Below are 27,509 nucleotides of genomic sequence, written 5' to 3' on the forward strand. Positions count from 1 at the left end.
TTGAACGAACAGCGTGGATATCGATACTCTGGGATGTGCCCGTCTAGTTGGCTATACTCTAGAGAACTGCCAACTCTTTTAGTCTTGGAAAACCTGACACCAGCCTAAATATGGTGCGGTTTAAAAACAGGTAAGGCTTGAGTTAGAATTTACGTCGGGGGCGGGGGGGGGGGGCGCTGGGGAGAAATTATTTTGTCATTTTAAAAAGGAAAGATCCTGGTTAGCCCGGAGGTTTCGAGATTGATAGATTTATAATGAGTTATGTCTGTATACACCAGGTATATACTGTGTGAGCTGGTTATGGAGAGTGATCGTTTAGTCTATCCAATTGAACAGAAGGATATTTACTTTGCTGTAAAACAAGCCATAGAGAGATGTCATGGGGATTATGGAGCTGGAGTTACCCAAGGAGGGTTGAGTGGTAGGTGATACTTTTTATGCAACTTGTTTATAAAAACTTTTCCATATACACTTTAGGGACCGGGCAGTTTCTTCGACTGGGGGTGGGGGCACCCTGTTTTTGAAATTGGCAGGGGGGGGGGGGTCATGCCATTTTGCAAATTGTGGATGAAGGGGGGTGGGGGTGTCATTGTGTTTTGGATTGTGGTGAAATAAAAAAAATCCCATTTTACAATGGCATATAGCCATGTCTGAAATGTGGTACATGTAAATATTTGTTCTTGTCCCAGATTCTTACATCAGTTCTTTAGTATTACTTCACATAAGATTTCAAGCATAACTATACATATACATATACATGTATTATCTAGCTACATGTACCACACTAGTTACAGAACATGTCATGTAAATGCTTGGCTGTTTCACAATCAATGCTTCACTTATATTGCACTTTGGGGCAAAGGTGAACTTTAAGGTTTCATAATAGTAATCTTCATAGATAGTTTATAAAAGAAGTTTATCTAAACTGTTCAACTCTTCAGTATGAACTTGTCAGAAGGGATTAATACACTTTCTATTTTGGACACTACATGTTGTATTATGACAAATGTACTAGTGATAATTTGGAATGGAGTGTGCACACGCTAGTGGTATTATGACATGTACTGGTGATAATTTGGAATGGAGTGTGCACACGCTAGTGGTATTATGACATGTACTGGTGATAACTTGGAATGGAGTGTGCACACGCTAGTGGTATTATGACATATGTACTGGTGATAACTTGGAATGGAGTGTGCGCATGCTAGTGGTATTATGACATATGTACTGGTGATAACTTGGAATGGAGTGTGCACACGCTAGTGGTATTATGACATAAAGACTGGTAATTTCTTGCATTATAGTGTGTACATACTAGTGGTATTATATGCCAGTAAAGCCCACTCATAAAAGTAAAAACTACCAACACAATTATCTTGTCTAGTTAAAGATATTTACTCTTGTGTTTGTTTTTTCTGTTTTCAGTGAAATATCTGAATACCTACACTAAGACTGTTCTTATCAGAGTAAGAAGAGATCACCACAAGTTACTGTGGTCAGCATTACCATTTATCAAATCAATTGGAAAACAGCAAGTTTTTCTCCATTCATTGCACATAGGAGGTTAGTATGACATTGTTTTTGACAATCAAGATATTTTTAAGACCTTGTCACATAAAACCGTACAAATTTGCATGCATGTGAAGTAGTTAAGGTCTTCTTTGTCACATAAAGCCATACAAATGTGTGTGAATGTGAAGTAGTTAAGGTCTTCCACATCTAGTAATCAATAGCATGGCAATACTGTTGTCCACAAATTAATCTTTAAAATGTTGCTAGAAATAACAAAACAATAATTTTTTATTTCTAAAAAGGCACAATCAGGTCTTGTCAGAAATTCCTGACAAAATATGGCCGACAGCAATTGGTGGTCTTGTTGCAGAAGTGTAGAACACAAGGTAAATTTTGGTTTCAAACATTGTTGGCGGGGGTTGGGGAATGCAGGATACTGTAGGTACAAGGTAGTATATAATATTGTTTGTTTTGTTCCATTTCTGTTATCACATTTCATGTAGAAGTATTTGTTGATATATATCACAATAGTACCCAAACAATAAAAAACACCTTGTTTTAAGATTGTGTGCAAATCTGTCATCCAAACTGACCTGAATTGGGGTAGCACTTTTCAAGAATGTGGGGTTTTATTAGTTTGCTATCATATTGCCATACCGCAACATCTGGCTATTAAAGATACATATTGCAAGAATGCAAATTTGAAACTTTTTTTTTTAAATTTCAAGCAGTTCATATTCATTAACATCCAGTAATGCAAGTGTTTACACACATATTAATATTATACTATATAGATAAAGCAAAACATGAAAATTTCAGTGATCACCAGAGGGCGCTGTTCATTAGAGTCGTCCATGAATAATTGAGGGCAGCCATCTTTAAACCATATGTACAATATCAAGTGTATCAAAGTGAAGAGTTTTGTTCTTATAGTGATGTCAAGTCTGTGCCGTCATTGGCCTCCAGTCTTGGTATACATCTGACACAAATTTTAACTCTCTATTTATATTTTCTTTTTTCAGAGGAAAGGAAGGCAGTACAGAAGTCACTTCTTAATATTAAACTGAGCATAAAGAGGCAGTCAAAGAATGGTGCAGATGAGGATGATGATTTTAGTGACTGAAGGAAATTAAATGCACTGTTAGTCTACTGTGTGTCTCTGGTGCTACACCCAAACCAACCAGGACTTGCCTAGCTATCATGCTTCAGAGTGTATGTCTGCAATGATAGACAGGGCTATCAGATTATTTAAATGAACAATCTGTAATTCACAGACACACAAACACACAAACTTTTTTAACAATCTGTAATTCACAGACACACAAACACAAACTTTTTAAAGTAACTTTATTTTGCTGAAAAAGAGAAGATTTGCATACATAAATAAACATAAAGAGACTAAACATTTGGTGTATGTGTAGTAAATAGTATTGTGTGGAAAGAAACATTAAATCTGAACCACTAATACTGAAATTGTTTGAATGTAATGTCTGAATTTGTTTTTGAAGGAATCGTATAATCATGGAAAATTAGTAATAATTTTTTGACCACTACTCTCTTGTATCAAATCATAACAATGTGAGTTACTGTGCCACACTAGACTGTCACCACCATGCCATAACAGTGTGGGTTATTGTGCCACACTAGACTGTCACCACCATGCCATAACAGTGTGGATTATTGTACCACACTAGACAGTCACTACCATGCCATAACAGTGTGGATTATTGTGCTACACTCGACAGTCACTACCATGCCATAACAGTGTGGATTATTGTGCCACACTCGACAGTCACTACCATGCCATAACAGTGTGGATTATTGTGCCACACTAGACAGTCACTACCATGCCATAACAGTGTGGATTATTGTGCCAGACTAGACAGTCACTACCATGCCATAACAGTGTGGATTATTGTGCCACACTAGACAGTCACTACCATGCCATAACAGTGTGGGTTATTGTGCCACACTAGACTGTCACCACCATGCCATAACTTACAGCACACTTCTTTTTTTTCCTGCAACTGCTTCTTCTTCCATGGTACACCATTGCCTCGTACGTCTTAGCAGACAGGAATATTTCTTGGATGAACATAGAATATTCATGACTCGTAAGTACTTATTTCCTTTTAGATAAAGTCATGAATATGTAATGTTCATCTAATACATATTCATGTCTGCCAAGACCCATTAATTAATGTTGTACTACTGAAGAGCAATAGAGTTGACTTAAAATTTGGGTTTCTTAGGATAAATTAAGTGAAAATTATGAGATGTGAAATAATAAAAATGACTCTCCAGAACCAAAGGTTAATGAAATACCTTTATTTCGTGGAGAGGAATTCCCCTTTAAACATTAACTTTATCCAGCTACCAAAAAGAAAATAATTACGAAAGAAAAGTAACTTTTTTCTTCATTATTACAAAAGCTAGAAGGGTTTCTCAAGAGATAAAGTCTGTCTGTCAATGTCTTGTTTTGATTGACAGCTGCCCTTCGATAAATTTACTTTTACATAATTATTCTAAATTTATCATCAATGTATTAGTCTAGTTGTTCAAAGGGCAATGGGACTACTTCAATGTCATTGCCATAGTAATGCCAAGATTCAACACCCAGAGATGTCCTTTTTCTTTTTCCGGTGGAACCTTGTCTCAACTGGATCAAAGCCTTGTTCGTTGCTACCAAAAACTGCCCATGCTGGTGTCTTTGCCATGTAATCCTCTGCTGTGAAGGTGTTCTTGTCATTTTCATAACTTTGTATTAATTGATGAAATCTACTGTAGTCTATCCATGTGTGCCAGGTGCCATCAACTTTAAACTGAAAAACAAAAGGAAGAACAGAATGACGCACATCAGTAACTAGCAAAATATGTAATAGATAGTCAACGAGTTCGGGAGGGTTATGTGCCAATAAACGAGTTTCGGGCACATAACCCTACCGAACGAGTTGTCTATCTTACTTAATATACCATGGCGTGATTGGCTCAAATGAATCTTTTTCAAAATTTTGTGTAATTTGTTGCATGCAAATTGAGTGCTGAGCGTAATATAGGTCACACCCCTTAGAAAGAGTGGGTTATGGCTCCATATAACCAACCAATATCAAGGCTTCTGATTGGTCAAGTCAATCTAGCTGTAGTATAATTGTTGTTATATTAATCTTCCGTAATTTCTTTTTTAACTTATTTGTTATATTTTACAAAATCTTTTAGCAGATTTCTTTTCATAACCAATATATTAAAGCTGCTTCACTTTACATGTTTTTAGTATGCTTATATCATTGTAGAATTTGATTGGCCGAATGATGACATGTGATGGTCATGTGGTATTAGTGAAAGTTCCTGTGATTATGAAATGATTATCATCACCTTACCTTGTTATGTGCAATTAGTACACAGTTTGAATGTTCATGTTCACATGCTATGTCATAGTCTGGCAGTTGGTCAGCAAGTTGTTGTACAAAGGACACTACTTCTCGATGCCAGGGTATGTTTTTCATAGTAAGACTACTAGCTTTGGATTCACCACAGTAAGTTACACCCTGTTTAAAGAGATAACATGTACAATTTTTGATAAGCTAACTTATAAATAGCTAAGTTATCCCAATCTCCAATACAATGGTGTCATAAAGTGGTCAATATCACCTATTCTAGTCAACATCTCCAAAACAACAATGCCACGAGCAGCAGTAACATTAGACTGTGAGGGCGCCCCATCAAGGCATACCTTACAGACTACAGGTAACATTTGTATCAGGTACAAATTATAAGAACAGTAGTTTAACTTAAAAGGCAGGTCTGTGTACAAATGATACAATGTTGAACAATTTATTCTATACACTCCATATCATAAGAATCAAATTTGGAAAGTTATGTACAGGATGGTTGGTAGTTAATATTCATACCTTAACTTCTATGAAATCAGGCTGACCAATAGCAATCAGATCGGCATAGGACTGTATTTCATCTGTATTCCAGGATTTCACCAAGGTCAGTCTGTAAACAGTTCTTTGACCCTGTCAAAGAAAAACAACGGAAAATATTTATGTTTTTCAAACATTTAAAACAATAAATATAATAATTAGGATGACAGTATGGCATTGAAGTTCAAATGCGTAATGTGTCAAACTGGTAAACTTTAGTTTTCACATATTGAACACATATTGCCTGGCCATGAGGGCTATAGCATCCGTTTATTACACCCAAGGGACTGTGAGTTACCAGAATCACATGCCATTTCCAGAGGCCGATGGGGAAATAGCATGTGATTCTGGTAACTCACAGTCACGAGGGGGTAAATGAACGGGTGCTATAGCCCAAATATAGGCCAGGCAATATGTGTTTTATAATATACCTCATGCTGTGAACTCGCGGTGGCAGACGGCATTATCAGAAGCTGCCATTTTGACCTGCTGTGAACTCGTGATGGCCACATGACCATGTAATAGTTGATGGAACTATTCCCCTAGGGAAAATCATTCTATTTTCCTATCACGTGACTGATTCTAGCGAATCATGGCACAGCATTATCACTAGGTAAGTTATAATAAAGTTTAACACAAGCTGGAGAGTAATTTATTTTCATCCTGTTAGGAAGTTAGTATCTTTCCCTGGCTTCACTCTACTCAAAGGTGATAACGGTTAGCTTCAGTTCATAGTGAACGATCACTGTCAAAATAACCAAGAACAACACTAAATCTGAACCACATCTTTTAGTGACTGCATATCAATATAGTGTTACAATACCTTTAATGATAATTCCTTTAAACTGTCCAGAAAGCGAGGCCAGAAATCTCTAAACAGTGGTCTGTCAATCTTCTTAAGACTGTCCTTTGTACTTGCATCAACACTGACATACAGTTGAGTCACTGGTACTAGGTTCCTACAAGGTCAAAGGTTATTAGATATATTTTACTGTGGTTCTAACAAGAAATTTACTTTGTACATATTTAGGATGGAAAGCTAAGGTCCAAAGATACTGTTTATCATTTATGTTAAAATATTCAAAAAATAAATTTTGCAGTACATTTTGAAGTGTATTCAGATAAAATAGCAATTACAACTGCAGATGTTTTGTTGATACTACCTGCAATGACTAATATGGGGGTCTTGCTATTTTTTTTTAGAGAGATGTAAAATGTTAAAGACTGAAACTTAGGAAGAAATATACGATACAAGCAAATGGAGAACTGCTGAATGTAGATCGTAGAATGTTGAAATATGAAGAAAGGAGGTGATAGATAGTTTTTGCTGAGAGCTCTACTATGTATATTATGAGACCACCCAGATGAGAGTCTTGGGGAAACGTGATCCAAATTCGCCTGCACTGGAAGTCACACAGTACATTTCTTCCAAGTCATGAAAAATGGGCTTACGGGGCCTGTTTGTTGTAATTTAGATGTATCAGTTGCTTGTGGCAAGATAACCTGTCATGAAGGCACCTCAATCACTAAGCCCGCAATGTTAGAGGTGAAGTATTCCCCAGCATGCACTGTTCTGGGAAAGACTCTCATCTGAATGGTCTTGTTGTAGAACCTCAAGCAGTGAGAGTCTGGGTAACCCAGACTAATTTCACTCACCTTATAGCTTCTGGAAACTGTGCATTTGTTACAAGGAAAGTAGAAATACTATGACTATGTAACAACTGAATGTATTTGTTGATTTCTGGGTACATTATAGGTTCACCAACCAATGACAGGGCACAATGTTTAATTTGCATGGCTTCTTGAAATCTTTCTGGTTGTACACCTGGAACACCTACATGAATATGTAAATGAATACATGAAAGTCACTGCTGCTAACCAATCATCATCAAGTGTTCATATTATACTACACCAGCTCACATAAAATCATTATCATTCAATGAACTGGAGACATGAATACTATCTAGCAAAGTTTGAATGCCATGCCAAATTATACTAGATGTGAGAATATTCTAATGATAAATTAAAACACTTCCAATCTTTTTTTTTTAAAGATAGTACTATTAGATAATATATTTGGGGAAATGTTTAATTGTGTCTGCACAAGCACAATCTATAAACATATTGGTGACTACTCATTTTGACATATTTTGAGCACCACTGAACAAAAAATGTAGATGTGCATTGCTGTGATGAAGAAAGACCTGGGTATAAGTACAGTATTTTATTTCAAATGCATTCAACTTGGTTTGTATGTGATAGAATATTATTTATGTCTATCATTGGGTCAACTCATACATTTCTATCATCATTTCCTGTGACCCAGCTATGGTCAAATTTCTCCACACAGTTTACAACATTTTAGAAAGCTGAGTCTTAACTCTTATATACCTCTGAACTGTTTAATGAGTTGACGATGGTTTTGTATAGCACCATCTAAAATAGTCTGGGCACCATCCATCTTCCATTTCCACTCTGTACCAACAGGGTTAGTATGATGTCTGAAATTAAAACACATTACATATTAAATTCATCATGTTATCCCTAGTAGTACCAACAGGGTTAGTATGATGCCTGAAATTAAACCAAATCAAAATTCATCTATTAACAACATACTGTTATCCTTAGTACATCTTGACAATGTTGACAAGAAGTAACAATTTTGTGATTCATCTTCAGGAGACTTTTATGCTCTGTGAGTAGTCATTTTTATAATAGATATCTTTTGGAATTTTACTGTTGTGTTAAATTCGAATGTACAGTCTCTTTGAAAAAGCCTGCAAATTAGTTTGTAATTTATACTGCAGAACAATGAATATCCATATTTCTAAGAGTATACAAATTAGAACATAAGTGACACTCCAGCTTGTTAACATGTTGTGTTTTACTACATGGCTTTACTTGGGCTATCTTTTCACATGAATACTCTACTACTACATCAGTTGTAGGTAGAATACTGTATTAACACTAGAATTAATGTATAAAAGATATTTAGGGTAGTGTCGTCCTCACCTCCAACAGAACACGCATTTATTAGCACAGGCTAAACTTGGTGTGGTTTCCATACAACGATGACTTTCAATACCATAGAAGGTGTGTTTGTAACATCCACCACGTCCTCGTAACATACTCTGGTTATGAATAACAACATAATAACAGTTTTACAGAATTATGGGAAAATATCACTTAGGTGGCATAAAGCTCTACGGTTTACAAGCAAGGCTCACGCAACTTGCTGGCTCAGGATGTATGGTTTTTATACCATAAATGGCTATTATGGGAAACTGTCATGTTTTTAGCTGTAAAGGTTGGAATGGTGCACATATGTTGTTACTGTGAAATGAAAATGATGCATATATGTCTGTATGTCTGTATGTCTGTATGTATGTATGTATGTATGTATGTATGTATGTATGTATGTATGTATGTCTGTCTGTCTGTCTGTCTGTCTGTCTGTCTGTCTGTCTGTCTGTCTGTATGTATGTATGTATGTATGTATGTATGTATGTATGTATGTATGTATGTATGTATGTATGTATGTATGTATGTATGTATGTATGTGTATAGGATATAAAAATGTTGTAAGACGGTTATAACACATTGGGGTAATTCTTTAGGTATTGGGACATTTGAAAACACCAAAGTCTCAGTTTGTATAGTGCTTTAACCCCATAATTCACACTATTTTGACATGGATTTGATCCTAAATAAGTCCTAGTGTGTGTCTCATGTATTTTCTATTTGTACTGGTATATTGATATCCATTGGAAATAGAGTCTTGGTTGAAGATTGTGCCACTTTTTGTACTGGTATACTCACCTTTGTCCATCTACAAAGCTTTACTCCTGAATGACTGCCAATCAATTTGTATCCTGTTATAAAAAATATAAATACAAAATATGGCATTACACAGTGTCAGCAATGTTGTATGGGTATTTAACTTGACCAGTATGGGTTACAGTAATGAAAATATACACATGATAATCTTGACTGACCAATAGGATTATAGATATATTAATAATATTTTGCCATATATGCAAGTTGGTCCTCTTTCTCCCTAGGGGGTATTTGTTTGTACACAACTAAGTACAAGTTAGTCCTCTTTCTCCCTAGGGGTATTTGTTTGTACACAACTAAGTACAAGTTGGTCCTCTTTCTCCCTAGGGGGTATTTGTTTGTACACAACAAACTACAGGTTAGTACTCTTTCTCCCTAGGGGGTATTTGTTTGTACACAACTAAGTACAAGTTGGTCCTCTTTTTCACCTACCTAATTGACATTTCATGACAATAGCATCAATCAATTATTTAGTCGATTGATTATCAAGGAGTTTCCAGGAGTTGAGCACATTTTTCCAGGACTTTCCAGGAGTCCTTTGATGCCAGGACTTTCCAGGAATGTACGAACCCTAAAAATTATCTTACTAGTTTATTAAATGAGTACTTTGAGTTTGTTGAAAACTAACCTCTAGAAATGTCTAAATATTGCTATCAGATAAGATGTTACCCAGTAAGAAAGGTTGTGTCGCTCTGCTCTCACTGGGCTGCTCTGTGTGTGAAAGGGGTTGACTGTTGTGTGAGGGCGCTGTATTACAGCCTACCTAAGTTACAGACTAATAAGATGTGTAAATGTGCAAACCTTGTTTAGTAAGAGACTGTCTAAGAAGTGGTGTGATCATTTCTTTAGGTTCTCCTTGGTTGCTCTTCTTTCTGCTAGACTTTTTAATTCTGACAGTATTTACTGCCACACCATTTCTCTCAGAATCACCATCACCCTGTATCAAGGAATATTATAATTTGATAACCTTTCACCTTTGTGAATTTCTACATAGAATATTCTCAGTATCTGTCACAAACTTATTTCTCGTAAAATTTTGTTGTTAATTTCAATTTTTCAATGTTGTTGTATTTGGTGTTTGTGTGCATAGGGTTAAGTATGTAAATTTGTTTTATAAAGGATTATCTCTCTTGACTTGAAGTTAATGCTGTCATGACAGATGGACAGAGCCATTGAAATAGTTCCCCCTTTGGGCGACTAAAAATTGTGAAAGTAAATTTTTTTTTTTCAAGAACTGTACATTCAGTTTACCTAAATCTTCAAAATCTACACTACCAGATGTCTGAATACAATCTTACCTTTCTTTGGTTTCTACTGCCAATCAGTTTACCCAAATCTTCAAGATCTACTACACCATTTGTCAGACTTAATTTCTCTCCACCTTCTCCCAAGGCATAATCATCATCAGATGCATCATCATCACTTGAAGTTTCATATAACTCCTTATTGGAACAAAATAAGTCAAAATAAAATAAGTTGACAATAAATATAGCATACATTCATATTTGAAGTAATAGTTGCCTTGTATACCTTCCTAAATTAGTGAATATTTAGTGCAAGGCAAAACAATTATTTTGCTCTCTTCAGTAAAAAGTAAATCCCCTCTGAGAAATTTAGAAATATTCAAGTGTGCCAAAGTATGTCACACAGACACTTTGTTGGAAATTTGGTATTGACTAAACTGAGTTGAAGATGTTGTAAAGTGTCACAAAGTTTAGAATTTGCGTATATTAAAAGTTCCATATCAAATTGTATATTACCTCGTCATTGCTATCCTTTTGTTGTTGACAATCTTTATCACTACCCTTATAGCAGACAGCTTGACCTTGTAAGAGGGGAAGCACTTTCTTGAAGAATTCATCTTTCCAAGCTAAGAAATCTTCCTCAATACCTTACAAATGAAAAGAGAAAGTTGGTAAATCCAGAGTGAACCTTGAAAAGCTGTTTTGTGCTATAAAAAGGCAAGGAATGAATTTGACACACTAGATGTCTTGAATAACTGCCATTATTATACATGTACCAGTGATTACTTGCACCAGTGTACATGCATACTACTCGTGGTATTATTATACATGTACCAGTGATTACTTGCACCAATGTACATGCATACTACTCGTGGTATTATTATACATGTACCAGTGATTACTTGCACCAATGTACATGCATACATACTAGTGGTATTATTATACATGTACCAGTGATTACTAGTTGTAATTACTTACAAGACTAGTAATGTTTTACCTGTTCAGGTCAACAGACTTTGTCAAACTCTCCATTTCCCCAATGTTTCACAAACTGTATTTGCGAAGGTACAATTATATTACTCCCTAACGTTATGCAGCAAAAAACTTATGACTTAAAGGGTTTTGTCACGCATCTTTCATCATATAGTAGCAAAGCCCCTTAAGTCATTCATATCTTCCTTGGTTGAAGAAAGATAAAAATATTGGTGAATAATTTTAATCCATTTAATTGAACTTCTTGTCACAAAACACATGATGAATTAGTTATTACGAAATATCATATCTTTGTTTGATTGATTGTATCATCGTTTTTATTATTCCTTCAACTGTATGAGTCATATTTTGTGATGTAATTAAATGATTGGGTGATAGTGGATAATAACATTATACTGTGATATCCCTGTACACTTTATCAGTTTCAATAACTTGTTGACTATCAATCTGCTAGTAACTATAACATTGTAGCTTTGCATTTATCCTCAATAAACAATATAGGCTACATTAATGACCTTTTCCTTTGCTTTTCAATTCATTATTTCTTTGTTATCCCCCAAAGTTTTCTTTGTTCAGCTGATAACGATATGATGTACACAAACATGGGCCCATAGTCAGAACTCAAACTACTATTATGAATGATAGAATGCAATTTATTTCACCAGATAACACAAATAAGCTACACTTTCAAAGAAACATATGATACAAATATACAAAATGAATACAAAAGAAATAGACAATTGTTATCTGATATGGACCATGGAAATAGTTCAACAGAACTAGTCTTGTTAATAACTTATAATTTCATATACTACAGAACCAACAATGTAAACATGGATTGTAATCATGTAGAAAAGAGAGAATATAAAATCCTTCATTTTTGGGGGTTTCAAAACACATGACACTTGGCTTACATGTTACATGTGGTACGATAGAGAATGGTTTCCTGGTAAGACACTATCAATTAAATTCTTTGTTTGCCATCCGCATGCGGGCAGGTTTGTCGGTAAATTTAGAAAAAACAAACAAATTTTGGTTTACTCACTGCAACACCCTAATTATTGATTTCACATTCACAAACATTACTTTTACACTTTACTACATGGTATCCGATTATGTGTACACACTTTTTTTTCACTCTACTCATCCAACAGTGACACCAATCCGGCCATTTAAAAAATGATAATTTTTATACAGAATATTTTCCTTTGTTCACCAAATCTGATAAGACTCTATCTTAATATCCCTGGAAGTACTCTGATGATAGGTGTCACTTTTTTAATAGTGCCTTTCATATTGTATGACTTTAGTATAAAGCTTTGATGTGACTGAATAATTCCTAAATCACAAAGGTCTATACATTAAATCCCTACTGACAGCTTAAATGGAGAAGAGTGGGTGTTAACAGCTGTTTGAATTACAGCCCACACACTGAAATTGATCAATTTCAGTGTGTGGGCAGTCCACATATACAGTGCAGTCTCTCAGATAGTCTGTCTGTCTCTGACTCCAATCTCATTTTACCTGTTTACCATGTACGTGTGTGTACCTTTACTTAACAGATAATGAAAGACTATTAATTATGTATTCTAGTATAATCATATATGTTACCTCCATGTTGGCTGTCAGATACATTCTCATTTCCTTCACCTCTGTCCATCACTCTTAATGCACTCAAACCTGTTAACCATGTATCTAAATTCTTGCTAACCTGAAAAACATACAAAATAATACCATGACGATTACACTTACCAACAAAGTATCTAGTTTCTTATTCACCTATGAACAGATACAAATGTTGCTATGACAATGATAGATGTCGACATTATATCAAGATTCCTGCTAACTTGAAAAGACAAACATGTTGCCATGACAACAGTCGCTAATAACAAGAATCTAGATTCTTGCCTTTCTGAATACGGTAACAATAGGTTAAATTTACGATCACATCAGATGTGTGTTTGAATAAGTGATTATCCAGCGAGATGGTCATATATTCTAAATCACCTGAAATACACATCACAGAGATGAAATACATCTTTGACATTTGTACTAACAGTAAGGCTTTGTCAAAAACATCGTTATTATGTCACGCTTACGATAGATAGATTTACCCATTGGTAAAGAGAGTACAATCAACTATCTAACAGAGAGATATGGTCATTATCTTCAAGGTCAAATGAAATCCAATCACCACAAAACCAAGATATTTGTTTCACAGTAATAAGGGTGAAGTCATTATAACTGATTGTATTTCCATGGTCATTGTACAAACAGCATATGACTTACATTTGTAAAAATTGATAACACTAAAACAAACCATGTACACATGTCCACTGTTCTAACCTTTGTGCAAGATTTGAAAGATGTCAATTGTATGTCTCATGGCTTAAACAGGTTGTTCTGACATTTGACCTTGAAAGTCAATGTCAAATAAAAATAAAAATAATAATACCAATAGATAGATCAAATCCTGTTAATATATGAAATAAGTCTCTATGTCTTATAGTTCCTGAGTTATTGTACAAATAATAGATTTTTACAACTAATATGGCTATTTGTTGAAATTAGGTAAATGACATGGATTTACATAGTATGCATGTCAACTTTGTGCTAAGTTTGAATGAGATTGTTGCATTTGTGAAAGGATTGACTGTGTGGACACATGAAACACTAGTAGCACCTTCTCAGTGTCACCTATTTAGAGCTAAAGACAGAACCTACTTGCTGCCGTTTACCAAATGGAGATTTTAAACCAAGACAAATTTTTGGACAATCATTAACACAATACAAGTTACAGTAGACGCAATAACATAACCATACATTTCATCCTACATTATTTACAAGCCACTATTCTGACCAAAGATGGCTGTCACTGATATTGCTTGATCCATTTTGTACAAGGTTTGTTTTAATGTACAGAGCAGACAGCTACGTAATAACCATATCTTTCGCATCAGTGCCTCCAGAGTAAATCTGAGAAAATATTCCCCAATTTTAAGATGTTTAACCACTTGTAATGACGTTTTTAAAGCAAATCCAAACATAGATTTATTTAGTCCTGTTTCCGCCTTTCGGCGTGTGCTTCAGGCTGCGTGTTTTTAATAATTTTTCCTGTTTTGTTGTTTTTATTTCTGTGTTTGCCTTTTATGTCATGTCACTTCTTTCTGTTATTGCTACCCCTTGTTTTTATCTTTTTAGTGCTTGTTTTTCCTTATTTGTTTCTAAAGGTGCCTGTAAATGGGCTTTATGCCCATTGGTTTACCTGAATAAATAAATAAATAAATAAATAAATAAATAAATAGTAATACAAGTATTACCTACAACATAAATTGTGAAATTAAACACGTTTTTAATAATTTGACACCACTTACCTTATTGTAATTATCAGTATATAGTGAATTTCCCAATCCAAAGATAACATACTGTAGTCCTTGTAATAATGTCTTTTGTACTCTGAAATCATTACTTGCCTCTTCTACCCACTTAAAGAACCATTCTGTTTTCTCTGGTGGCTGGCCATCAGTGTATGATGACACTAGAAATACACATACCTTCTGTCCATCAGCCTGGAAATATCAACATTACTCTGTTACATAGGGTAGTAATATTCTGAATATTCTGATAAAGAACGTTTCTCTTTCATCTACTCTTCATCAGGTGATCAACATTATTGATACAATGTATCACAATGTATACAAAATATTATTCCCAATATTTTTCTTTGTTCAGCTTAGGAAAACATGGGTGACCTTAGGGACCTTGTCACTACAAGTCACATGATAGTAGGGGGCATCAACATTCAAACAGCTGATAGTAGAGAGTATTAGCATTCAAACAGCTGATAGTAGAGAGTACTAGCATTCAAACAGCTGATAGTAGAGTATCGGCATTCAAACAGCTGATAGTAGAGTATCAACATTCAAACAGCTGATAGTAGAGCGTATTAGCATTCAAACAGCTGATAGTAGAGAGCATCGGCATAAACAGCTGATAGTAGAGAGTACTAGCATTCAAACAGCTGATAGTAGAGTATCGGCATTCAAACAGCTGATAGTAGAGAGTATTAGCATTCAAACAGCTGATAGTAGAGAGTATTAGCATTCAAACAGCTGATAGTAGAGAATATTGGCATTCAAACAGCTGATAGTAGAGAGTATTAGCATTCAAACAGCTGATAGTAGAGAGTATTAGCATTCAAACAGATGATAGTAGAGAGTATTAGCATTCAAACAGCTGATAGTAGAGAGTACCAGCATGCAAACAGCTGATAGTAGAGAGTACCATTAGCATTCATCACATGTTTGACAAGGAAGAAGAACTCATAACTGATATTGAAATAATTAGAGAAATACCTTACCTCATTGACAAGATTATCTTCTGGATCATAGCTTTTTAGGTTAATTAGCTCAGATGTCACACCATGTTTGCTTGCCTCTTTACTCATGATATCTGCAAAACGCTACAGTAGTTCCAAATCATAGAAGAGATATAAGTCAATGCTGAACATCCACACAATATCCACATGATATTTCAGTAAAATCTGTGCAAATCAACCATTTTGTATTTGCCAAGTACATGGTGTCTCAGACTAATATTATCATTTCATATATAAATTCCTGGTATAAACTCTTCTAAATTAAAGACATGATTCTGTTTTACTGGTTGAAATAATATAAGAATAATCCAATATAAAATAAAACTAAGGTGCCAAATACCATCAATTCACAGACTGTGCCCCTTTAATCTTGACTGTTTGACCTTCACAATATCTGACATATATTTCATAGAATTGTAAGTTTATGCTCCGGAGACGTGTGTGTGTGTGTGTGTGTGTGTGTGTGTGTGTGTGTGTGTGTGTGTGTGTGTGTGTGTGTGTGTGTGTGTGTGTGTGTGTATGTGTGTGTGTGTGTGTATGTGTGTGTGTGTGTATGTGTATGTGTGTGTGTATATGTGTATGTGTGTGTGTGTGTGTGTGTGTGTGTGTGTGTGTGTGTGTGTACATGTACAAATGTACGTGTGTGTACATACGTACATACATATTTATTAATAAAATTATCACCCCAGATATATTGTACTTACTTGAGATGTTCCAGTTTGTGATGCAAAGAAGATTTTAAGGCACTTTGTTTCACCACTAGTAGAAGTAGGCATCTTCTTGTCGATCTTATCCTCATCAACACTTTCATTCTAAAAAAATGACGAAATAATTTTCACTAAAATTCAACAATTTTACTCTTTGATAATAAATCCATCTTGTCCATCTATGTGCCAAAGAGGCATTTTAATGACACAAAACATTTTTGTTAATTTTTAGCTAGGACCTTTTTAAATGATACTATACACAACAAAACGGTGGCGTGTTCAAATAAAAAACTTTCATCATAGGTAGATCCAGCATTTATTTATGGCAGAAAAATCTGCATAACTGAAATACGCTGTCGTGGTATTGTCAGGACACAAGGGTGTCGCATGCACACATGTATTTGGTATCCCATGGAAATCCTATAGGACATTTACCTGTATACCTGTACCCACACACACACAGAGCCATTATACACCCACACATGATTCAACACACAACTAATATACTTGTACACACAGCCATATACCCAACACACACAGTCATATACATGTACTCACATACACACAGCCATATACCCACACACACACTCTGCCATATACATGTACTCACATACACACAGCCGTACACCCACATATACACACTCACAGCCATATACATGTACTCACATACACTCACAGCCATATAACCACACACACAGCCAAGCAACAAAAGAGAGGGATGACTATGATCCCCATGGGACTTTTCCCTCAGTAAATTGCACACAAAATTCATAAATTTAATGGTTTTCTTCAATTTAGTCAAATTAAAATGTCATGGCTGAATTATTACAAACTACTAAAAATAAATGTTTGTATATGAGGATAAAATTAATGTACTGTAGTCTGCAAAATAGCACAAAAAATGTAAAGAAAAGAGTGAAAATATTCTTAAAACTGCACACAAAATAACGATAAAAAATACTTCTAAAGTATCAAAATATATTTCATATTTTGTGACTAGAAAATTGAATGATTTTATAGCCTTCCACTATTTCCAACACACATACAAATAATTTTTTTTAATGAATTTCTGAGGCTTGTCCTTTGTATCTATCTACAAGTACATATTTTGTTTCCACTTAAAAGTTCAATGTGTTTGTGTATTTTTTTTCCAGAGAAATAAACAAAATAGTTAGTTTTTAGTGGAAATGTTTTCATAACACCAACATTATAGTCATATCATTATCTGTTTCAGAATAAAAAAAAACATAAAATTTTGATCCCACCTTATCTGTATTTTTATTCCTTGTGTAAATAATCAGCGAGATGATCAGAGCTAATAATGCAGTCAGTGAATAATACATGAGCTCATTGCACCACAATTGAGATATGCCAAAGCCCATCACTGTGGTTGTGTCCATATTTTATTAATCTGCAATTAAGTGATAAAAATCATTAGTCATGTGTCTACCGTTGATTCAAGCGGTTTGAGTGTCATTCACATGTGACATGTGACCTTTGGGACTTGACAATAAATTACTACCTGGATAAAAGACAATGTCATAAAGTGAACTAAACGTTTGTTGTCAAGGCCACCAAGTTGGTAAAATATTATCTCTGACATCATGGCCAGATCCCTAGGCAGTGCAATAAATTTTCTGTTTCCTCCTAGCATTGTATTTTGGAAAACAAGGCCATAAAACAGTATTGCTGAACACTTCTACTCTATGGTATGATTATAAATGGTATGAAACAAGGTACAAACTAACAAAATTAGTGTCATATTATTTGGATGTTGTGAAACAAGAATTGTCTCCTCTGCCATATCACCATCTTGACAAGTGTCAACAATAACCCTTTAGCTGTATTATTAAACTGGAATGACATTTTCTTTCATTTTTGTTCATAATTACCATTTATTTATTTCTGTTGTACAGGTTGATATATTTGTTCATTAGGATGAAATCCTACAAATATCAACAAATTACCTCATGATTTATTGACAAACAAGTTATCATATCTGTACCTGATTCACAACGGTTTACGTATTGATCATTGTCACAAACCAGAACTGACATTTCTTGCTGTGAAAGTGTGTCTTGGATGGTGCCATAAAAGTGGCTGTGGTTTATGATGATACACACTGATATCAAGCCAGTATATACATGTATAATACCATCAGTGGTTAATACTGAGGTACCAATTTGTATGTCTTGCATCTGGTATTATACAAAATGTATGTATAAGCACTGAAATGGAGTCAATACATATATGTACATTGTTTTACAGTTATTAAGTTAATATAGGGTAGAAGTGGCTGTCATTCAGTCATAGACCCTGAACATCAAGGTCAAGGTCAAAGATAATGATATCAGCAGAATGATCACATCATATGATTTTATAAGACTTTAAGAGTACATACCTAATTAAAATAATATGCCCTTATGACTTATGGTTCCTGAGTTATAATATCATACAAATGGTGTTTTCATACAACATTATTATAAAAATATACATGACATGGAAGTGAGACTGTTCCAACATGATGCATGTATGCATGGCACTTTACTACTGCACAAGACTGAAGGGCAATCAGCTTATGTGTAAATGCAATAAAGTGTTTATGATACAAGAGATGAGGATGGCTTGATTTTCATAATAGACCTTGAGAGTTAGTGTTGAACATCAAGGCGTGATAATATAGGGTAGACTGATGATGTGAAGTTTGAACTCCACTAATTATTCCAATGTCATGTGACCAACTTTCACTGTTTTAATGTTTTGAAAAAATGAATACACAGAGAAGATTCATAGCTTCCAAATATGTCTGGTTTAATTGGTGATAAATGTCAAATACTCAAATGAAATACTATATTCTGTCATTGTAATTTAGGGTGGTCTAATACCTTAAATGGAGTCATTATGTAATAGAATACATGCAATATTCCACTTTTGTACCATAAGTGGTTTTTTAAAGTAAATATGGCTACCATTCAGAAAATTTGACAATGTTGTGAACAAAGTGACATGCATATGGCTTATAGTATGGCACCTTTTTAGTAGGTTTGACAGAAATTGGTCATATGGCTGTGCATGGACACACATATACAAACAGATGTATGGACAAGTGGAACATTTTGTAAAGGTGATGCTGGGGGGGGGGGGGGAGCTAAAAAATCTCTTTTTTCTGTTTCTGTTGACTCGGTAATACTAATACGTATCATTGACACCAAGATCCGGAATATGTACATGTGTTTAACCTCTGTTAAAAAAAATCCTTACAAATTATTACAAAGTACTTATTAGCTACCTTTCATCAAATTCAGAATGCAATATTCTATCATATGACCTCCACATAGAGTACAATGCTTTAAAAACAAAATAAAATGGTATTGTCAAAGTTATGTAAGTGTATGTATGCACACTAATGACTTCCTGCATTTCATTTTGTCAAATTAGTTTTCACTATAAGATTTTGTATTCTACACATGAGGTTATTCAAGGTCAAGGCTATTTCACTAAAAACAAATCTTGATCATGGTCATTATTTGGATGCTGCATAGCCATGGGAGTTTAAAAGCTAGGCTTCTCTTTTATTTTTTAAGTGTAGAATAGATTATGGAGTCTTGACTAGAATTTCACACACATAGAATTATTTGTTCATGACTTTTGATATATTTTGTTCCTTGAAATACCAGTGGTAAGTAGGTTAAATCTACCTGAGTTCCCCTGCAGTGACATTTTACCAAGGTTCACCACCAATGTTGCAATGTATTATATTGATAGGATAGTGATTCACTTTGCCCCAATTTCAACTCATCCTATTTCAACTTATCCCAATTTCAACTCGCACCAGTATTAACTTGTCCCATTTTCAACTCGTCTCAATTCCTTTCTAAATCATATACCTGTAGTAAGTAATTTGCAGATCTTTGCAACATGATTTATGTGTACATGTATGAAAATCGGGAATGCACTGATTGATGCCTACGTGCAATGTAAAGTAAAGGCCTATCCCTTGGCTATGTGTGCCCATCGTTCATCCTTAGCTTATCTCCACCATGGAATAAAGTACAAAGTTAGGCAATGAAGTTGCATTTGGATTAGTGTGATGTGGTCATGATTGTGTTTCCTGATTTTAATCATTATACATGTATAAGACGTTAATATATAGACACCATGCATCCACTATGTCTTGACTTTCAATTTGGTTTATCCCTCCATCGTTTGCGAAAGAAAACCAGATTTTTTATGTGAAACACATAATGAAAAGTAGAAACAAGCAATCAGCCCACAAATCCGATGCACTGAAATTGGGGCGAGTTGAATGGGACGAGTTGAAATTGAGACGAGTTGAAATTGGGACGAAGTGATCCATCACCTCTTATTATTATTATTGATAGTATTCTAGTGTACTACTATTACTAATAACGATCAAAACAGTCCAAGTATGGATGTGATCAAAGTTATCAAATTAGGTCATCATTGGAAATTTACCCTGAGTAAAAGTAGGGATTTGATCGTTTCAACGTGGCTTGTCAAAATCGACGATGTTTTTCATCTGCAATAAACTGTAACTGCACCGATCACTTCAGGCTGGCCACTACGCATTACGATATTTGTTTGCATCATGATCATCAACATCACATGGTACAGCTCAAAGAAAGATCGTGTTTTTTTTTACTCCTAGTCATTTGATCTCACACACGCTTAAACTATTCGTTGTCATAATCTTACCTGAGTGAATGACGTATTGGAAAGACAAGTCACAAATTTTAAGAAAAATAAGAAATCAAGTCAACTACTACTCATGTTCATGGACGCAGCCATCTTGGAAACCCATCGCACCAGAGAATTAGCAGCCCCGTTCTTCTCCATGTATTCGTACAAATCTTCTATTCCCAATTTCATTCGTCCAATATTCTATTTTTTCAGTACTTTTTTCAACTGTATTTTAATTTATGCAGAAACCTTTGTAAATTTTGTTACATTGAAGGTTAACAACAAGTTACTTGCCACATCATGTCCTTTTGAACTGTGTACTGTAAATTCCTAAACACTTTCGGTTACCGGCCAGCTGTGGACCACGCTGTCAGCTTGTTGTTGTGTGGTACCTTTTCAACAAGACTTGTAGGAAAAAAATACTATTCGCCATGAAATATCTACTCCACATTCTTCTTATTATTGTGTTCTTGCTTGGTCTTAATAATTTATACATATCTGATGCAATAGGTGAAGTAATATGGGCAGTCAACAGCGGAGGAGAGGAACATACGGACACTTTCGGGGTCCACTATCAAAGCGATCCGCTGCAAGGCGTCCAAGGTATAGCGTCGGATTACGGTAGAATGCTACATATTACAAGGGTGTCTCCCCAAGACCAACCACTTTATCAAACAGAAAGATACGATTTGGATACTTTTGGTTACGAAGTACCGATTGAAGAAGATGGCGACTATGTGCTGGTGTTGAAATTCTGCGAGGTTTATTTCACGGCTTCAAATCAAAAGGTAAATTACAGAAATAGAATGCGGAAGCATTTTCCTTGGTGCATTTTAAGTCCACCGAGAGAAAATATTCCGTATCGACTGATAGTAGTTTTTATTGCATTCAACCGTCTAAAATGTTTATTTATTTGCGGTTATACTATATACCATGTACATTCGAGTAGCCCTTAAAATAGACAGTAGTTTACATTACATGCAGTGTATCATCAACCGGTAGTACTACAACAGATATAATGCCTACGGGCGGAACCATTGAGATGGCAGATTTGCTGCAATAAATAGCTCTTGAGTAGTCATACAAGCAAAAGACACAAATTCTTAATTTTAGAAACATACAGCAGTCTGGCTGTGGATTGATATGGGGTCCACCTTTCATATCCCATGTTTTATTAATAAGGATAGTCCTCGTTTTATACAGAAAATTAATGCTTTCCAACAAGACCACCTGTAACAATAGAGACAGGTTTCTATGATGTATGTGGTCACCAAGGTATTGTTTTGTTAAAACAGATATTTTCTTAATGAGATGTAGAACGTGTCTATTTTATGACGATGTGTACTAGAATGAATGAATGAATGGATGGGAATTTGATGAGTATGCTGCCTGGATCATATGCTGATTAGTATAGCATTACTAGTTATGCCACCTTGCAGAGTCTGATTGGCTAAGCTCTACGTAGGCATGACACCAATGTGGAACAAGTAATAACAGTCAAAAAAACAGTCAAGTGTGTCAGTGGTGTGATATGGCATTATATTATATTATATCAAGGCAGTCATTGTCAACCTTATATTCTGAAATTATGGAACAGTCTTTGCTTGAAAACTGAATTTACCCATGTACATTTTGTATGTCATGTCTCAAAATGTTGAACTGATGCAGTTGTAATATTTCTACTTTGCAGTAGTATAATATCATGATGAAATTACCATAGGTAATCTTTTAAGATAATATTTACAAAGATAATTATTCTATCACTGAAATTGAATAAATTATGTAAATCACACAGGTTTCTCAATATATTGTGGGTTTTCATATGTAAAAATCATTCTCACAAGTCAGAGCATAATTTTCCGTTAACATTGTTGATTTTTATTCGTATATACTACTACAACAAATGTATGTAGTTTTTTATTTGGCTCTTCTGACATAGTGCAGCAATCGTTTTATGCAATATTTATGTCAGAATCCCATGTTTCACAATCACAATGGAAATATTTATTTTGTACATGCATGCATGTATGTCATTTCAATTTCATCACCAGGAGCAACAGGAACAAGGTATAGGAAGTCAATTAATTGCCCTGAACCAAATTATGACTAATTTTCCAACAATTGTTAATATTAAAAACCCATTTCCAGTGAAATACACATGTGGTTACATGTAATTATATGATAGACTTTAATGCAACAGTTGGTCTATAAGACTAAAATTGGGTATGACAGTTCCTTTTGTCTGCATTCCTGGAAAAAAAATTATATTGATATTGCTGTTAACCCCTTTTCTTCTATTGTATAGTTTGGCCTTCCCATAGATTACTCAAGGGAAATACCAAAGCTTTCAATAAATAGGGATGAAAGGGTCAACATTTGATAAAAATGATAAATAGTCATTTGCATGATGGTAACTTGAGATACTTATCATCTGTCACTTAGCTAATCAATAGTGTACATTTGTAATGACTCAAAGTTCACATAATTTATACTTTGTTTGAATGATTGTGTTAATATTAGCTGTTTTCTTATACTGGATTCAAACTGGTACAAAATGTAGGTCTGTTCCAGCTCATTTCAATTTTTTTTATACAAAAAAACTGTGATTATAGAAGGTAAACAATGACATACATTATGTAGATGCTAGCAGAATCTAGTTTTGGTATGTTCTGCTGTGTTTACTACAGTTAACAGGTAAACATATCTGCTAGCAAGTATTGATGATCAATTTTAGAAGAAAAATATATTTCCATAACATTCATCTACATTTGAAATTATAGAAAATACTCCCAGTGTCTTGAAGTTACACTAAATTGTAAAACTGTTATACCAGTTAAATCTACAAAATATAGTTTAGAAGTCTGACACAGAAATGTCAACTCAAATCAAATGCACAGTGGTAGATTGTTTGTGAAATAGATGTCTTTAGGCAATAGATACAAGGTGACCTCTTAAGACATCATTGTCTGTGTATGCATGTGTACTCTACTTTTCTTTCTTTTTATACTGTAAAAAATCTCGTTTCTGTGCCTAAAGTTTTAGACATTGTCAGACTTCTCCCCAGTCTCAAATGATTGCTGGTCAGTAATTAATATTCATGAGCATTACTATTTGTTAGTTTGGTAAACATCCAAAGATGTGTCAACTCTAGGTTTCTACAAGGTCAATTATTTACATGGGCGTACATGCATGTCACTGCTTACCATACATTGTACAGACTAAACTAAGTGAAATGTATTGGTAAGGTAATCTGGATACCAAGGTGGTATCAAATGAACTATAACCCTCACCCCTTTGTAAGGTTACTCTTTCTGAGTGCCATTTGACTGGTACCTACTTGTTCTTACCATGGGGAGAACCCTGCTTTTATTGTTACAATACATTTTCTGTATTATTTATTAGGGTCACAACAAGTCATTGTAAGCATTTATAATATACATGTAATAGCATTGATAAACAAACAGGTGGTTACATGTACTAGTACTGAGCAGGAACCCAGAATGTTGACTCCAAGCAACTTGACAAGATTGTAGTCATACATTCAGATCTAGTTAGAAGTAAGGGAAGGATTAAAACCATGTAGGTCACTTTGGCTTAGTGATCATTGTATGATCAATGATCTGATGTCTAACAATACAGTACAATGCACCTCTATGAAGTTCAATATTCTATCTCTTGGATGTGAATGATGAACATTGATTCTATCATATGTCAGAGTTGTCACTGTGTAATTTAACTAAAATATCTCTACTTCCCTACTAACACACGAACACACACACACACACACACACACACACACACACACATACATACATATAAATATAAGTGACTAGATGAACAGATAATAGTGTGCCTTACTTCGAATCCCAAAGTGAAAAAGTAACAAGTGACATTTCGGTGCATCTAAACACGCGAATATGCTAGCAAATTAACTACCCAATGACATGTCTGAACAATATATATATATATAATAACACAGTGTTTGTATATTATATTCATGTAAGTGTCTCACAGGAGAGAAGAGTGCTGGATGCAATGTGTGTGTGTGCGTGCATGTGTGTGTGTGTGTGTGTGTGTGTGTGTGTGTGTGTGTGAACAGGGAAATAGATATAGTTTGAGTTAAAAAATATTGTATATATAGATTATTTGTGTTGTCATTGTTTATATTTATCATTTTCATGAAATGTATTTGTATCCAAAAAACGAGTATAGTTTTATATATGTTGTAAGCAGCATTAGTATAACAAAGGCATCATGTCACTTCTGGAAATATAAAGAAATAAATTAAACTGGAAAATGAAATACCGTACTACATGTATAATTGATTAGGTGACAAATGAGATGAAGGTTTTTATAGACTTGGTGCCATTGTCCTCTTTAGATACATGTATGATGTATGATGGTATGTGTATCATTGTTTGCAGGATATATACACACAAGTTATGATTGAATGAATGAATTCATAATAGTCATACTTTGCACTTACTATTGTTGTAAGTGACAGAAATGTGGAGTGCAAACAACAAATGGCCTATTCATGCTCTGTTTCAATACACACATATATACATACATACATGTACATACATACATACATACATACATACATACATACATACATACATACATACATACATACATACAAATGTACATTATAACATACATACAAATGTACATACATGTACACACATACATGTACATTCATACATACATAAATACATACATTCATACATACATACATACATACATACATACATACATAGAAATGCATAAGGAACTTATGAGACAGTCCGAATAAATAGATGTAATCCAACATTTCAAATAAAAAATCTTTTTGAGGGTACATGTATTCAAAGGCAAGACATAGTTGGTAAATACCTGACTCAGTGACTATATCTGAATGTTATGGAATAGAACGACAACCGCATACGTACACACACACACACTCATACATACGTACGTACATACATACACACACACACTCTCATACATACATACGTACGTACATGCATACATACACACACACTCATACATACGTACGTACATACATACATACATACATACATAAAGGTTACAGCCCACTTCTGAGTGACAAATAAGGGCGCAGTCTGAGAATGTCACTCAGAAGAGGGCTGTAAGCTGTTTGTACCATCTAGTAAGAAGGCTTATAACACATTAAGGGGCAAACGTAAACAGGGCGTTTTTTCAGCAAGTTTTTACTTCTAGACACTAATTACACTAATCTGAAAGTACATAATGTAACACCTTCCATAATACTGGCACAAGCTAACCTAAAATTCCATCGACGTAGAGTTGAGGCCATGGAGAAATGAACTTGATATATTTCTTACAAAACACAGTTCAAACCTTGGTTAGGGCTTGAAAGTATAACCCATGGTTAGGGGTATTACATGTATATAGCAACCTATGACAGAGTTGTGTCTTAGTTTTTATTATTGCTGGTAGGGATCTCCATTTCAATTCTGTGACCTCGCAGTTCCATCTGTAATCGTGACAATTGCTCACTTCCACAACGGACATATCTCCAGTGACAATTTTGACAACTCTTCCACGTTAGGTATATGACCATCTTGTCTTGTATGTTGCTGACATTTCTGGAGTTTAATGAATCCTGCCGAACCCTAATTATATCGACTTGTATTTTTAAGTGTGTTCCTGGAACCTCGGTTGTCTGATGTGGAACATGGCCCTTCCATCATGGATCCATGCTTCCATCTTGTCTCAATGTCAGACACCTGACTAGGTTTCTTAGTGTAAATCACAATATTTTCTATTGTGTAAAAGTTAAGAATATCGCCTGCGACTCTTAACCCTATTATCACATCTCTCTTCCCCCCCCCCCCACACACACACACACTTTTAGAGTAATCTTATCTACTGGTCAAATATTACAAACTTCAATGGCATATCTTTCGCAAACAAAAGATATGGCCAGTTCCTTATTGGCTACAGGTAAAGTTAATTTCCTGTCAATCACTAGTTAAGACTATTTTATGGTACACACACACACACACACACTCACACACACACATACATACATACATACATACATACACACACATACACACACACATACATACATACATACATACATACATACATACATACATACATACATACATACACACACATACATACACACACACATACATACATACACACACACACACACCCATCCGTCCATACATACATA

The 27,509-nt window shown here is 34.8% G+C and overlaps 3 protein-coding genes across 6 annotated transcripts in view; 2 read left to right on the plus strand and 1 right to left on the minus strand.

The window, feature by feature from the left end:
• On the plus strand, window positions 1–2,982 carry LOC144448807 (ribonuclease P/MRP protein subunit POP5-like). The gene is made up of 5 exons (XM_078139110.1): window positions 1–130; window positions 279–421; window positions 1,426–1,563; window positions 1,815–1,898; window positions 2,535–2,982. The coding sequence occupies exons 1-5, from the start codon at window positions 111–113 to the stop codon at window positions 2,633–2,635; spliced, it is 486 nt and encodes a 161-aa protein (XP_077995236.1). The 5' UTR covers window positions 1–110; the 3' UTR covers window positions 2,636–2,982.
• On the minus strand, window positions 2,893–21,421 carry LOC144448805 (S-adenosyl-L-methionine-dependent tRNA 4-demethylwyosine synthase TYW1-like). Of its 2 annotated transcripts, none has more exons than XM_078139106.1 (17): window positions 21,314–21,421; window positions 17,863–18,008; window positions 16,595–16,702; window positions 15,873–15,974; window positions 15,067–15,081; window positions 13,124–13,223; window positions 11,036–11,166; window positions 10,574–10,717; window positions 10,077–10,212; window positions 9,258–9,310; window positions 8,451–8,569; window positions 7,830–7,939; window positions 7,095–7,272; window positions 6,262–6,397; window positions 5,421–5,531; window positions 4,890–5,057; window positions 2,893–4,334 (listed from the first exon to the last, which is right to left on the minus strand). In XM_078139106.1, exons 2-17 carry the CDS (start codon window positions 17,995–17,997, stop codon window positions 4,122–4,124), a joined length of 1,959 nt encoding a protein of 652 aa, XP_077995232.1. In that variant the 5' UTR covers window positions 17,998–18,008; window positions 21,314–21,421; the 3' UTR covers window positions 2,893–4,121. The 2 variants fall into 2 exon arrangements, with proteins under 2 accessions (XP_077995232.1, XP_077995231.1); XM_078139105.1 differs by having other exon boundaries at window positions 14,887–15,081.
• Window positions 21,155–27,509, plus strand: part of LOC144448806 (malectin-B-like) — a 13,443-nt gene continuing 7,088 nt past the window's right edge. The window contains exons 1-2 of one of the 3 annotated variants that reach the window (XM_078139108.1): window positions 21,155–21,226; window positions 21,809–22,086. In XM_078139108.1, the coding sequence (XP_077995234.1) occupies window positions 21,925–22,086 (162 nt within the window). In that variant the 5' untranslated portion in view covers window positions 21,155–21,226; window positions 21,809–21,924. Of the gene's footprint in view, window positions 21,227–21,261; window positions 22,087–27,509 lie in introns of those variants that run through there. The other 2 variants (XM_078139109.1, XM_078139107.1) reach the window with 2 other exon arrangements.

This window comes from Glandiceps talaboti, chromosome 18 (genome assembly GCF_964340395.1).
Source record: "Glandiceps talaboti chromosome 18, keGlaTala1.1, whole genome shotgun sequence".
NCBI lineage: Eukaryota > Metazoa > Hemichordata > Enteropneusta > Spengelidae > Glandiceps > Glandiceps talaboti.

Coding starts and splice junctions, on each gene's coding strand:
- LOC144448807 (XM_078139110.1), top strand. CDS start 111: ATGGTGCGGTTTAAAAACAG. Junction 131..278: donor ATGGTGCGGTTTAAAAACAG/GTAAGGCTTGAG, acceptor TGTATACACCAG/GTATATACTGTGTGAGCTGG. Junction 1,899..2,534: donor GCAGAAGTGTAGAACACAAG/GTAAATTTTGGT, acceptor TTCTTTTTTCAG/AGGAAAGGAAGGCAGTACAG.
- LOC144448805 (XM_078139105.1), bottom strand. CDS start 17,997: ATGGACACAACCACAGTGATGGGCTTTGGCATATCTCAATTGTGGTGC. Junction 10,213..10,573: donor GCAGTAGAAACCAAAGAAAG/GTAAGATTGTAT, acceptor TCCTTGATACAG/GGTGATGGTGATTCTGAGAG. Junction 8,570..9,257: donor AGCTTTGTAGATGGACAAAG/GTGAGTATACCA, acceptor ATTCATAACCAG/AGTATGTTACGAGGACGTGG.